The 14,823-nt window shown below is 40.5% G+C and overlaps 1 protein-coding gene across 12 annotated transcripts in view; it reads right to left on the reverse strand.

Moving 5' to 3' along the window:
• The window catches only part of DOCK3 (dedicator of cytokinesis 3), a 185,444-nt gene that overhangs the window by 83,611 nt on the left and 87,010 nt on the right, over nucleotides 1–14,823 (reverse strand). For all 12 annotated transcript variants that reach the window (XM_039559294.1, XM_039559293.1, XM_039559298.1 and 9 more), the window contains exons 10-12: nucleotides 8,872–8,953; nucleotides 4,348–4,408; nucleotides 2,169–2,316 (exon numbers count right to left, since the gene is read on the reverse strand). In XM_039559294.1, coding sequence (XP_039415228.1) covers nucleotides 2,169–2,316; nucleotides 4,348–4,408; nucleotides 8,872–8,953 — 291 coding nt within the window. The remainder of the gene's footprint in view (nucleotides 1–2,168; nucleotides 2,317–4,347; nucleotides 4,409–8,871; nucleotides 8,954–14,823) is intronic.

A 14,823-nucleotide genomic window follows, 5' to 3' on the forward strand; every position in this document is an offset into this window, starting at 1 on the left:
CCTTTATGCTTTTACATAATGAGCTTATAACTACAGCTATGGTACTATATCCTCTTAGGGAGATTTTAACATGACTGTGGGATTAACAAAGAGGAAAATCTCAATTGTGAGAAAAAAATTTTTTCAGACATAAATCTTTAACAATAATAAGGCAAGCTGAAGAAGACTGGTGAAGTAAATTGATTTTTTTCCCCCTCCCATAAGCATTCTCTTGTGGATTCAGCAGAAGTCTCCCTTGACAGACCATGTATTTGTTTCAGCTTTTGTTAGGTTTTCAGTCTCTCAAATTTTTTTCAGCTTCTCCCTGTGAAAAGGCTTTTCTGGCTGCCTCATTTGTGGCAGCTGTAAGCTTTAGCCACAGAGTGTATAAAAGGAATGCTTTTTACTGCTCTGTGAAAAATACAAATACACCTCTCTCCTTATTTCATCTTTATGATGTTTTGGAGATGGCCATTTTAACAGTAATCCAAATGAGAGCAGCAGGTAAGAAAATCAGTTCAGGGCTGTTTAAGCACTCATATTCAATTTTAAACTTACAAAGGACAAAACCCTGTCATTTCAATTGTAGCCTAGGAACAAGAAAAGGCAGGTTAGCTAAAGGAATGTGCAAAGAGAAGATGCAAGAGAGAAACCTGTGAAAACTCTGTCATAAAAGACCAACAGCTATCAAAGCTGCAAAGGGGATAAGCTGGTGCCCTTCAGATATATCCATGTTCCCTCCTGAATATTTCTGCTGCAGGTTTACACAGAACACTCCAAACAGCAGCAACATGAAAGAATAATGTACAAGCCTTATAACAGCCCAAGAGAGTGATAATAGTATAAAGAATTACAAGCATCTGATTACAGAGCTGAATTCAGCCAGGGGCTCTCCCTGCCCACGTGAGGAGTGACTGGTGCAAATCTGCTGAGGAATTTGGACAAAACCTGGGTGCTATGAAGGGAATCCATGTAAACAAAACACTGCAGATTAGCAGGAAGAAAAGGGAAGCTCTGTATCCTGTTATTTTTATTTCAGCTTTGTACCAAGGCTTTGGGTTGCTCTAACAGGCTGCGTGACTCCACTTGTCACTGACAAAGTCCAGTGTTTCAACAAGTTTTTTCTGTTCTATTTTTCAGAAGCTAAAGAGGCATTAAATGGGCAACAAAACAGAAATATGATAATCAGAATGTTCCATTCCTGTAAACATTCAAAATGTTGCAGTTGCAATACATTAACACCATATCTACAAAGCCAATAGAACTATATAACTAAAACCCACTGGTCTGAGATAAGCTGAAACTGAATGTGACAAAAGGCCAAGATTAGCCAGATTCTACTGACAGAAAGAAGAAAGATGACCATTTTCTTCCCTATAATTTGACATTTTTGCTACAATTTTCATAACTTTTGGCAAAGGAAGAATGAAAGAGCTGACTCTGAGAGACTTTTGTTTGGGCTTAAAAGATTTCTAATGTATGAAGAGACATCCAAGAATCTTCAGTGAACAGTAAAAGACATTTTTTCACATAGCTTCCCTTGAAGGTCACATTTTCTGCTGCTGAATGCACTTCTCAAAGAATAACAAAGTTCTGTAACCCACCAAATTATCTTATTACTCTCAACAGTGGCCACAGACCACAAAGCAGTGTCAGCTGTGTCTCAGTCCATCTGCAAAACAGATCTTGCCACTATTTATCCTCACTGACAAGGGATTTAAATATTCCCTGCAGTCTCCAGACAGTTTGTCTGTGGCCTCTTTATTACAACTGTGAGACCACATTTCATAATAAGAATTTGTTAGTTTGAAGTTCAAAATCACAAATAACTGAAGACAGATTCCTGCTCAAAAAATGTTGATTTGTTTTGAGAATTTTGGTCACACACTGTTGAATTAGTTGTTCTCTACTTCTTTTGTTGGTTACCATGAGTGGTAAGAAAGAGCAGATGAGTTATTATTCCCTTCATCAGATGAAATACAGTACATTCCTCTGGGTTTGAGCTCAGCAGATTTTAAATAATTCACACAAATAAAAGAGCAGCTTTGCAAGTCACACAGATTTGGGCAATATTCAATAACCTCTGAAGCATTTCACACACCTAAAACATCTGTGGATAATATTCATTAGTTTCTATGAGCTGCTGGAATAATAAAGAAGCAAAAAACTTCCTTCTAGGAGTTACTCACGTGTAAACTTTGAGAACAAAGTCCTTCTCTTCCTTGATTTCCGAGATGGACTGGAGCACGTCCATGATGCTGAGCACTGCACAGCCGTAGGGGCGGCGATAGTGTAAATGGGGGGGCCCTTTCTTGGAGTCATTGAGCAGCATGCGACCTAAAGAGAAGGAAATTTCAAACATCAGGGATGGATGGGCAGCCACATCCTGCCTGCTGTGTTCATCACCCCTCTGAGAACACACACCCAGGCCACTTTCAGCTCCTGGCTGCAGGCTGACACTCCTGCCCTGGCTCTGGAGGAGCTGCAGCTGGTTTTCCCCCAGCCCCACGTGCTGGGCTGTGCAGGGAGATGCTGAGAACAGCCCAGGGATGTGAGCAGGGCTGGCACAGCACCAGGACTACCTCTGCAACATCCCCCTCTCCAGGAGCCTGGGGGGGCAGGGCTGGGAGGGGACACAGCCAGGAGAGCTGATCCACACTGGCCAGAGGGATGTCCCGCAGCACATGACATCTGCTCAGCAACACAAGGGGAAGGAGGAGAGGGGGACATTTGTCACTATGAGGTTTGGCTCTATACAGCCTGGCTTCCTGGGAAGTGGCTGGACATTGATGGCTGACTGAAAGTAGAGAGAATGAATCTTTTGCTTTCCTTTGCTTCTGCACATGGCCTTTGCTTTATCAGACTGCCTTTATCTTCACCCATTAATTTCCTTCCATCTTATTTCTGCCCCCAGCCCCATCCTGCTGAGGAGGGGAGTGACAGAGCAGCTTGGAGGGCCTCTGGTGTTCACCTGGGCTCAACCCACCACAGCTTTTCACTCTTAAACTTTTCAAACCCAGAGGTCCATCTGAACCTACACCTCAGCCAAAAACAGTCAAGGGCGAAGTGAACAGCATCATGTCTGGCCAGCTTTGATTTGCAGCTCCATGACACATATTTGCATCCAGCTGGGCTGACTACAAATCATCTGTGGAATAAGCCAAGAGTATGGCTTGTACTCAGCAGTCTGACCCACACAGAGATTCATTGTGCTCCTTCCTTAGAGTGCCCTGTTTGTACAAATTTTCATTTTATTCAGCTGCTTTAAGGGAATGTATTATATATTGTATATAATATATATAATATCATATATTGGTTGTTGGATGGATCCTTCTTGGAGCACAGGAAGGAGAATTCTGAGGTACAAATCTGCTCAGTGATTGACTTCCTATTACTGAGGCAGTTTTTAAATAGAGCAAAAAATGCCAAGGCCAGAAAAATCACTGTGATAATCTAAGTGAACTTGTAACATTACATATAATAATTTGTCCAACACTTCTTGCATCAAGGTTAACACAGCATCTTTCTACAAGCTTCATTTATCACCTCAAGTGATAACAGCAATTCTGACGTGTGGGCTCTCATGACACGGTGAAGTCAGATAATGAAAACCCGACCTCTCTGACACAGCTGTGGCTCTGAAGGCACATTGCCATTCCCAGGACAACACACAAAGCTCTCTTTAGAGTTGCTGTACTTCAGAAAAGGTGTCTGTGGCTGGTAATGGGTGTTAGCAGTGACTGAGCTGGCAACAGCTTAAAAACCCTTTCCTCGCAAATACTGCCCGGCCATTCTTCAGCCACCTGAAAACCTGGAACACATGAATGGCACTGCACTACTCACTTGTTTACAATAATGGAGCTGAGGAAACTGTCTCTGCTACTCCTACTGCACATTGTTAGCATTTTGGGCATAATATTTAAAATTAACACAGGTAAAATATGTGTCTGCACCACAGACTCCTACAGCAGCAACCAGATCTTGATATATACTTGTCTAACAGCCTCTGATTTACTCAATGTGGATGGTCAGACATGCTGCCCTGTAACCCAGCTATAATCACCAGTAAAAAGATCTCATTTGAAGTTTTTAAACATTAAACAAGAAGACTTCTTAGTTTGTCCCTCTCCCCGAAATGTGGTGTTTAATCAAAAATTCTGTTTCAGACTCAGAAAAACAAAATCTCTGTTAAACAGTCATCTGTAACTTTCTAACACTTAGCTCCATATGGTCTGAATGTCAATCACTTTATGACTGAGTTTTCTAAATGTATAAATCATTTTAAAGCAGCTAATTAAAACACACATTTAAAAATACTCGAAGAGCACTGTTTATTACATATATTTCAAGCACTAAATCATACTGTACCTATTCGGATTACATGGGCAACTATGTACAAATCCCTCTTCATGTCCTTGCTGCTGAGATCCTGCAAGATTGGAAAAAATAGAGACATTCCAACATAAGTGCCTGCAGCTATAAACGTGGATGAAAACTCTGAAATCCCATGTTACAGAAAAGCAGGTCAAGCCTTTTAAAAATGAGCTTCAAGAAAAACCAAACAACAGGACAACCTACAGAAGAGCAAAAGGGAAGCCGAAGTTAATGAAGACAAGTAAGTGTTATTGACTCCGATGCAACTTCAAAAATAAAGTTAATAAATAAATTAAGAAAATAATAATAATTTAAAAATTAAAAAAAATAAGAAAATACATATAGGACACTTTTCAATAAGTCATTATGGCAGCATTTTGCATTCATATGTCAGAAGCCACCTTCATTGCAATTTCCTTGGCATATTGTAGATTTCACTGATAACTTCATAAACAAACATCAACTTTGAGACATTCCTCCTGCATTTTTATTTTTTTAGTTACAAGAAAGGTCTAAGAAACATTTCTTCCTAAAAACCAGTTTTGCCTATGCCACTCACCTCCCAGACAAGATTTTAAACAGGCACTGTGTACTGGGAGAATATTCATCCCTGTTTTAGACTGATGCAAAAAGGATCCTCGTGCTCTACAGCAACAGCTGCTGCCTCTTTCTCTACTAAGTGCTGTCATCTCACTGTCAGGTACTACTTTACACAAAAATTAACTGGAACAATCTCTGATTCAGATAAAATCTCGTGGTTTTCTTTAAAAAGCTCCTCAACTACGTGGTATTATAACCACTGTAAAAGGAAATAATGCTATTTTTACATAAAGCGGGGAGGAAATTTAAGCTGTGGACATCTAAGATCTGTCATTCCTAATCTGAACCAATTTAGAATTTAAAACTGCATTTTGCTGAAAGCTAAAACATGAACCTTAAATCACACAGGGACTTTCTTTCACATGTGACTTGAGAACCCATATCTCAACCAGTGAGATTATAATGGCAATGCAACTCCAGATTACGGTGCCATGCAGCGCAATAAAAGCTGGCACAGTGACTCAGAACTAGGCATAAAGGGAATTTATCCTAAGGAGAAGTTTCAATCCCCTCCCTATTGTGTTATACTGCTAAATTACAGCAGGCAAGTAACAAATTCATGGCTGTGCCTCCTTGCTCTCTAAAAGCAGCACTGCATTTCCCAGGGCAGCATATGCAGGGAGCTGCAGAACCACTGTTTGGGATGCTGCTAACCAGCAGATCGTGTCCCTCCAGAGCCAAAAAATTAAGCTACATAAATCATCTTTAGCATTTCCTCCTCAGGCTCGATTCTGCTGCTGCACCAAGAAGGGAACACACTTTCTAGGCTTTCTTCATCACCCAGCATACCAGTGTAACATATGGTAGCCTTTATCTTGCATGTCTTGGAGACATGAAGTTCCACACTAAAACTGATTTGACATAGTTTTAATCTCAGTAGTGCCTGACAAGGCATTTCAAAAATCAAAAAACCTTGGAGGTAATACTTAGTGCTCTAGAGAGCAATAGATTCCTGAAAATATCTGTGCTTTGACAGGGGGAATTTTATTACACCATCAGATTACCAGTTCTTAATTAACAGCAATTTAAAGAACTATTTTTTCAAAGGGCAGCTGTCAAAACATCAGAAAATGGCAGGGCATGAACATATTGATGGGTTCACACTTTAGTCACTTTTCCAATTTCACAAAAAAATTTACTGTGTCACAGGCAAAAGACAAAAAATGTGGGCCCAGATGGCCTTGTATTTCAATTTGTACAGCACAGGCTTTTTACAAGGCAAGAAATTCGTATTATGACATGGACCAAACAATCAAAAGCCCCAACCCCTGCCAGGAAGTTTTCAGAGAATTCCTCTGCAGAGAATCCATGCGCTTGTCCTAGGACCAGGAGAGGACAAACTACATTTACTGGTTATTCTTAGGACTGCATCCACAGGGTGGGTATTTCCCACATCCTTCTGAGTTTCCTAAATGATACTGACTGATACGCAACAAAATTTCATTATAATTCTAACTGAATGGCTTTTTAGAAAATCACCCCTAAATTTTACCCCCAGTATTGGGTATGGGAAGAGAGTTACTCTACAATAATGGTTAGTTCTTTACAATGCTGGTTTCTACAAAGGCCGCTTGTGTGTTAAAAAACCCAAACACCATCACAACCACCCCCAAACCACTGGAATCAAGGGTACCTGTCTGCCACTAATTAGTCATTAATTCAGCTGCCAACCTGACAGGCCACAGAGAATACAGTGTTTAACAAAAATAACAACTTTATACAGTGTAGTTACATTTTAATTCAGACCCAGGAACATTTCTAAGGTGTGCACAGGCTGAGGTTTGCTTGAGCGAGCTTTGATGTCCAGAGCAAGCAATTTCTCACCTTTGCTATGATATGACAGCAGATGTAAAACCAAAACCTGGGTAATTTTGGTATCTTACACAAGGAGACAGCTGAACCCTTAGAAGTAACAGAGATAGCAGGAAAAGACAGGGATCCCTTGAATTATCTAACATACGGGCTGCTTGCCTTGGGGAAAATGAGTTTTAGAAAGATATTGCGGTGTGGTGAGGGAGGGCAAGGAAATAAATAAATAGATTTAAAGTCAAGATGAACACAAGCTTGGGAAGAGACCTGAAAATCACAGAATTACCTTATCTTAGAAGCATTTCATAATTAAGAAATTATGATAAGATAGAACCACTGCAGATAAAATGGTTATTGAAAAAAGCAATTATTTGTTGCTCTTCTACTACACACTTTGGAAAGTCCTTTGAACACATTGATGAAAAATCCTGTATTAGAAGCGTGAGATTTTTTTCACAGATAATTTTTCCAATTATAATTCCTGCTATGTAGAGTATACATTAATTTTAATTCCTGTTATGTAGAGTGCACATTCCAGCAGATGAGTGAGAGAGTCTAAGCACCTCCACCAGCCTGTGATGGAGTCTGAGCACCTTGGAGAGCTGAGACTGCAGCAGCTTTGGTATTTTTGCATAGTGATGAGAAAGGGAGCTCAGGAGGTATCTCTGGTCAGGATTGGGGCTGCAGTGGCACATGTCTACAATCCCAGGGCTGGCTGCTCCTGGACTACAGAGGCCCTCCTTGGAATACGCAGCAGGTCTCTCCTGGAACTGTTATGGCCTTGGCTGTAGTTTATCATTATTTTTTAAAGGGTGTAGAGGCTGGTTTGCAGATCACCAGAGCAAAAGTGTTTCACACTGTTCACCACACAGAGAGAAACAGGACAGTTGTTCCATGACCCCAAGTCATGTGGCATCAGTGAGGATGGGGAAGTTGGATCCCAAAATGATCTTTTCCAAAATGATAAACCTCAGAGGCCAGAAAGTGCCAAAGTTGATACAAAGCAATCTGTGCTGCCTTTTGGGAATATTTCTTAGGGCAGCTCCTAATGCTGCACTCCTGCCTTTCACCTGACTCAGACACCACTGCTGAACCTTAACCCCTGCCCACCTTCTCTCAGCAGGGCCAGACTCTGGGTTGGAGTTACCCTCTGTGGGGTGATGCTGCCACCTCTGCTGATGTTTAATCAGCTGGCAGCACTTCACTGATGGTACCAGAACTGCTACTGATGTCAGCATCCAGGTCAGTGCTACTTTTGGACTGCCCTGCATCTCCTAGATCCAGATGGAGACAAAACTGAGCAATCCTACACCTGGCTGGATATATTCTGATCCCTAAGAGGAGGAATTCTGCTGCCTTCTTAAGAGAGAGAAGGGAACAGTGCTGGGGACCATGCCTGGTTCAGTGTCCAGCCCTGTCTGACCTCAGAGGGTGTCACTGCCAGAACCAAAGCTCTGCCATCTTTTTTTTCACGGAAGGTAAAAATACTTCTGTCACAGAGCTTCCAGCATGTGCACTAACTAAAGGTGAGTCACGATGGAAGGTGTTTATCACACTTGGGATCTGAGATTCCTTACAGTTATTCTGCAAGGAGCTGTTAAGTTTCAGCATCTCTAGATTTTTATATTCTTTCTGAGGACAAACAGCAAAAAAAATCATGGTCTGACACTTGATTCTGAAGGAATTTTAAACGGAACTTAAGACCAGCACAGAAGGGATTTCTGACAAGGGCATGTAGGGACAGGACAAGGGATAACACTTGTCTGATTTTCATTCAGAAAAAAGTGCCTTGTCTTATGTTCAGGCCATAACAGCCTTTTCCTACACTCTAAGAGCACAGCACATCCAATGAAAAAATTCAAAATTTCACACTATATGCAGGAACAAAATGCACTTAAAAGGAAGTACTTCAGAATATTCACTTAGCCATAAAAATAATTTAGAAGTACGTTCACTTCCTATGTTAACATTTAATCAAAACCATAACAAAACCTAAAAGTCATTTCTGTTCTACTGATTATATTGGAGAGGAAGAACTGAGTTTCCTTCCCCTCAGGAAACCTCCAATCCCACTCCTGTGAGGGGAGAAGAAAGGGAACAGACACGTACTGTGAAAAGTGCACACATTCGATCAATCTTCTCTGGATTCCTGGGGCCTCCGTTCTTGTTTAACCTCACCATGAACCTCTCACTGAAAAACAAACAATGTTAAAAAAAAACAATGAGCTTTTCCTGTACATACTTCAACAGAAGAATACAGGTAGGTTTTGGTTTTATTTAAGAAAAATGCAGTGGTTGCTATAATTCCGAAGTATATGCAACAATATTCACTGGTATATACAAAATTAAATGGAATAGCACAGATTTTTAATAGTAAGTAGTCTGCATGTGAAAACATTGTGTTGATGCATATTCATGATGCAATAACATTAAAATAATGTGAATATAAGAAGCACAGAATCTGTACACATTACAACTCCTCCAGGCACAGGCTAAGGCAAACTTGCTGAGGGGTACACTGCCTTTGGTAAAACTGGTTCATTAAAATCCACTCAAAACTAAAAGTTACAAGAATACCAATTAAGCCATCTCCTTCAACATAGAGCAGCATTTATAGAAACAAGAAACTAATTCAAATACATTAAGATTCAACTGATATAACTCTTACCAATCAAATCAAGCAGCTCTTTGATGAGTAAAACCAGCACGTTTAGCCAGACTGCAAAATGAACAATCCTCACAATGCATGGTAAGACATGGACATTCGTATTATTTCTTAAGACAGAGAATTTATGTGTAGAAGCAAGTTTGATGAGCAATTTTTTCCCTAGTGTGCAACAGCCCCCTGAGTATTGACCAGAGTTTTCTTCCTAGATTTTCATAGAAATAAAGTTAGAGCACATCATTAAATTTTCCATTAAATCACAGATCCTTTCAATCCTATCCAGTAGAACTGCATCAACTCCAGTAGCCTTCCTTTGATACATTTGCCAGCATATTATCCACTGTTGGCCTGAAAAAAATGAAAGCACAGTGTCCACACTACCTCCTTTGGCAGCTTGCTCCAAAGGCCACTCATCCCTGCTGCTAAAGCACATGGACCACGGGCAGCTTGGAAATGCCTGATTTCAGTGCATTTTGTCACCCTTCTGTGCTAAAGAGCCTTTTAGAGAAGCTCATTCCTTGCAGGGCAGGCATAGCAGTGATATCCCCACACACAAATAAGCAATTTAACACTGTTAAAAAATCCAAGAAAAAGTGCTGGAATCGTTTTGTAGAACATACCCACGGTGCAATTTCTCAACAGCATTTCATGACCGGTTCTAAAGCTGTAAGATTGTAAGAGTCTGGTACTGAGACCAGCTCCACCATAAATACACACACATCTGTGGGCTCCACACAGGTGAAGCCAAGTCCCTACTCATGGTAACTATGATTTATCAGACATCACCTCTCTTGGCCCTTCCACACAGCTTTGTGCTGTGAGTTCATGGGACCTGTTCATTATAAATAATGATATATTTTCAGAATTATTACTTTTGTTGAAATGGTCTTTAATTCTTGAGCATGACCCATACCTATCTCATTATACAGCTCTGCAGGATAATTTATGTAAGTTAATGATGCTCAGCAACCCAGATCATCCTCTCTGGCTGTTTCACTCTCCCTGTCACTCACTATTACTCCGAACTCCATGTATCCCACAACCCCATTCAGTTATAATTTTAATTAATTTGCCACCAGTGTTATAACCTCAGAGACTGCTGAAATGCCACAAAGAAATCTGTAAGAAACAGGTATTTGATGATTCTTTTGAGATGTCAGTAAGTTAAGAACATTTTACCAAATGCTTTAATGATATGCTATAATCCATTCTTTCAGTAAGAATTTTGTGATGTTAAGTGAAGAGCAGGACAACACCAGAACTTCAGAACATTGCACTGACAGTCACATTACAACAACAATATCACATCTTCATAGCTACCTCTATCCACCTAATACATAAATCAATGTTCTCTATTGTATATTAAATTTCCAATAAGATGTAGTCTTGAACTTTCAAAGCAGGTTTTTTTTAGGTTTTAATTATTATTTCAGTTCTAATGAGCATTTCATTTTCATACAGGAGCTGAATGCAATCCTGCGTGCCACAAAATCCTGTGCAGGCTGTCCCTTGGACAATGGCAGGGAAGCCACTGCCAAGTCTTTGAGCTGAGCTCTCTGTATGTATTTCATTCATTAACAAAAGCTGTATTGCTTAGTCTGCTTTTAAAGCACCCGAAGAGGGATATTCTGGGATACCACTTGCTGTCTCTTGCAAGGTTTTCCTCCATTAATAAGTGGAAATCTTTTAAAATTTGCAATTCATCTTCTCCTTGTTAGAGCCATGGAGAAAATCTGGTTCCTGTCCCCCTATTCCAGTGCTTTTCAAGAAATGAAGCAGCCACCACCTCTCTCACCTGCCTGTTGATCACCTGTTCCCTTATTCCAGCATCACTGCAGTAACAACCTTTACATTCCTTCCTTTCATTTCCAGTCCTCCCTCGAGTCCTCTTGAGCTTTTACAAATAAATAATTAAGGGGACTTTGAATCAACTGCAGCATTTGAGACCTGTGGATCAGGAAGAGGCATTTGGCCGAAGGAGATCCACAGACAGGACCAGGAGAAGGCAACAGTGCCAAGAGGCCACCCCAAAGGGCCAAGCCACCTCCAGTTCTCCTTCCTTTCCTTGCACATCAGCTCTCCTAAACTTCTGGGTTTGTTTCTCATCTCCAGCACTCTTCTAATTTTTGATATTAGTACTGATCAAGAACAGTTTACTATTGTTCTACTATTCTGTTATTACTCTACTACGGTCTGACCGGTGCTGACACTGTCAGTATTCCTGGAATGGTCCCTGGAATGGGACTGGAACCTTTTTACACTGGTGACCCACATGTACTAGTTAGTCAGCTGCTTCCCATTTTACAACTACAAATTTATTTCTATGTCAAAGCAAATCTAGAAGAATAACCCTGTTTCCAATGACCTGAAAATCCACTGCCTTCATCTATCATTGCAGCTCAGTTTTTAGACAAAAATACACACATTTAGGGTCAAGAAACTTAATGGGAATTCAGTAACTTAATTTCTTCTTTTAAGAGCTATGTCCTTGGAAGAAGTTCAGTCTCCAGTGCATCTTTTCCTCAAGCTTGTCTTCTGCACAAGGACAAGAGCATGCACAGAATCTATACAACATTAAGTCCAGTTTAGTAAGACTGAAATATCAAATCTGAATAAATTCCATGTGGAAATTAATTTAAAAACCCAGTAGTTGTAACTGCCAAATGAGCGGTGCAAATGAAGCATGGGGAGGTACTGAGATGCAATCTGACTGCTTGATCCTACTACTGTCCAAAACCAAAAAACCCACAAAGCACCCACAACCAAAACCAACAACTCAATAAAAGTTTTCAGCTACTCTGAATATACACCAAAATCAGTTCTTTTGCATAAAATTGGAGATAAATGCATCAAAACAGAGAAAAGAATTAATATTTTACCCTGCTGAGCTCAGACCCAAGACGTGCCACACCAGAAGCAGTATCTTAAACAAAAGTTTATTTATTCCTTTTGCTCCTATATGCTATAAGCAATCTCCAATTATTCTAATTGCAGCATCTCCTCCTGTGCTAATTCACATCATAGTGAAACCACCTCTTGTGCAGCACTGAGCCCGGGTTTACAATCACTCTCATGATTAGTAATTGCTACAACTACTCAAATATAAGAACCACTGCTCTGACAAGCAAAGTCAAACAGCTTCTTGTTCATTCACTTGCAAAGGAGAAAAAATGAAAGGAGTGTAGTGTCTCACTTCTTGGCTTCCCCAAACTGACTGAAAAGCATGACCATACTGAACTCTGCAAAAAGGAAGGAAGCCATCAATGGTTTGGGATGTTACATTTTCAGCATGAAAAAGGGGGAAAACAGGGACAAAATTTACTGTTGGGTGAGCAGGAGTGGCACTATGCCCACAGGGAGTTTTTGTTGTTGAGGTTTGTTCACGATGTTCTTTGCATAACATGTGGAGATGACAACAAAAGGAAGGGCCTGGCAAAGAGCTTGGGGTGGCCTGGTGAGCCCCTTGTATTCATTCATGGGCACGTTTCATTACTGGGCGTGTTTCAAGGCAAAAATCCTGACTGGGCATCCATTTGGGAATGTAGGCACAGCATTAATAGATGCATAATGCCAAAGCTGTGGAGGTCTGCAGAGAGGCTGCAGATCAATTTTCTGTTGGAATTGGAAACTGGTGATAAAGAACACGGACTGAAAAAATTAATTCTTTAATAAAGTATAGGAGATTGGTTTTCTGAAGCAGGAACAGCAGCACATTCGGGCTTCAATCTCCTTAGGCAGAAACCTCACATCTTGTACCCTTCCCTTGCCTTAAATAATGGTCCAGCAGCTATTTCTCCCAGAAACAAAACCTCCTTCACCCTCTCCATTCCAATGTGCCACCAAAAGGGAAAAGGTACAAATGCTCCCTAATTTTTCTTATTTTCTGCAGTGCTTATTTCCAGAGAAAACTGGGGGAACACTGAACAAAGAAGTGCACAGGGAAAAGGGTCACATGGTAGTGGAAAAGATCACATAAGAACTCATATTTTAGGCTTTGATCTTCTCTTGGTGTCTCCCCAGGTTTCTTTCTGACACTTTTGGTATTACATAAAACCTCACCTGCATGTAAAATACAAACTCAGGAACAAAAATCTGAAAATGCTGCCACAGAAGCCAGAAGTTTTCAGGAATAAGCTACAAACACTTGCCTAGCCAGGACAGTTCACCTCCTTTCAGTCCTACTGGTTAAAAAATAAACGATAAGCATGATACTATTTAATTTCTACCCCCTACCCCTCCCCAGAAAATCTCTAGTCCCTTCTTTAATGAATGCTAACATGCCTGACAATAATTCTAGAGTAACATTTGAGCTGGCATATGAGTATCATAAACATTTGAAGATGCTACTGTAAAAGCACCATATTTTGCCCCTGATAAATCTCAAGAACAAACTTGGGATAAGCTGGTCACTCTCTATGGCAACTAAACCTTGCCAACATTTGCCTTCAAAATATCCCAGTCTTGCTCTGCACACCACATTTTGGGCAGCTTACTTCATCAGTGCCATCAAATACTGCATTCTTCCTACCCCTGTGTGTACAAGCTCTACAAGGACAATATGTTAACCAGATGAATGGAATTATGTTAGGAGTTACTGGTATAGGATCAAAGCATTTTCTTAAAGCTGCAAAAAACGGAGCTTGGTTCAAAACATTAATTAAGTTAGGAGAGAAACACCATGAAAGAGATCCCTGGGGTTTGGTGGGAGTGGGAAGGGGAGAGAAAACTGAAACTACAGTCTCTAAACCTTACAGTTTGGACAAGCTAATATTTGCATGGATTAACTTGGGAAGCTGCTCCTTTATCAGAGAGGAAGTCCATTGACCAGCACAGCAGAAGTTTTAAAGCCCCAGGGCGGCAGCATTAGCCAGTTTTCCAGAAAGCAATTACTGCTCTCCACCATCCTATTTGGAAGCTGAGAGAAAACCAGGCTCTACTGTCCTGGCTTTCCATTTGTGCTGCATCGTGCAACACAGTTAATGATAAGGAGATGAGGCTTCTCATATTTGCCTGCACAACTTCACACAAGAAAAAAATAGACTTCTATTTTCATTCCATTGGCCAAATTTGTCCAAATCTCTCTTGAGTTTGTCAACTGCAAGAACATTACCATGGTCAGTGATTGAAACGGTCACTCCAGGACAGCACTGCAGCCTGATACTTTCGACAACACCCTGTAGGAACTTTCTAAAAAGAAAACAAGCCTTACTTCAGGCCTTCTGAACTTTATTTCATGAGCATGGTCTCACGTTCATGAAGAAAGCACACATCTGTATCAACATTTTAGTAATTTCCCATTGTCAAAAATAACAGGTTTTTCTCTTGAAAGGTGATTTAAACAGTAGGAGTATCTTCTGTAAAAACTTTTTCAAGTTTATTTTCTGTTCATTATGATT

The sequence above is a fragment of the Corvus cornix genome, chromosome 12 (genome assembly GCF_000738735.6).
Source record: "Corvus cornix cornix isolate S_Up_H32 chromosome 12, ASM73873v5, whole genome shotgun sequence".
Taxonomy (NCBI): domain Eukaryota; kingdom Metazoa; phylum Chordata; class Aves; order Passeriformes; family Corvidae; genus Corvus; species Corvus cornix.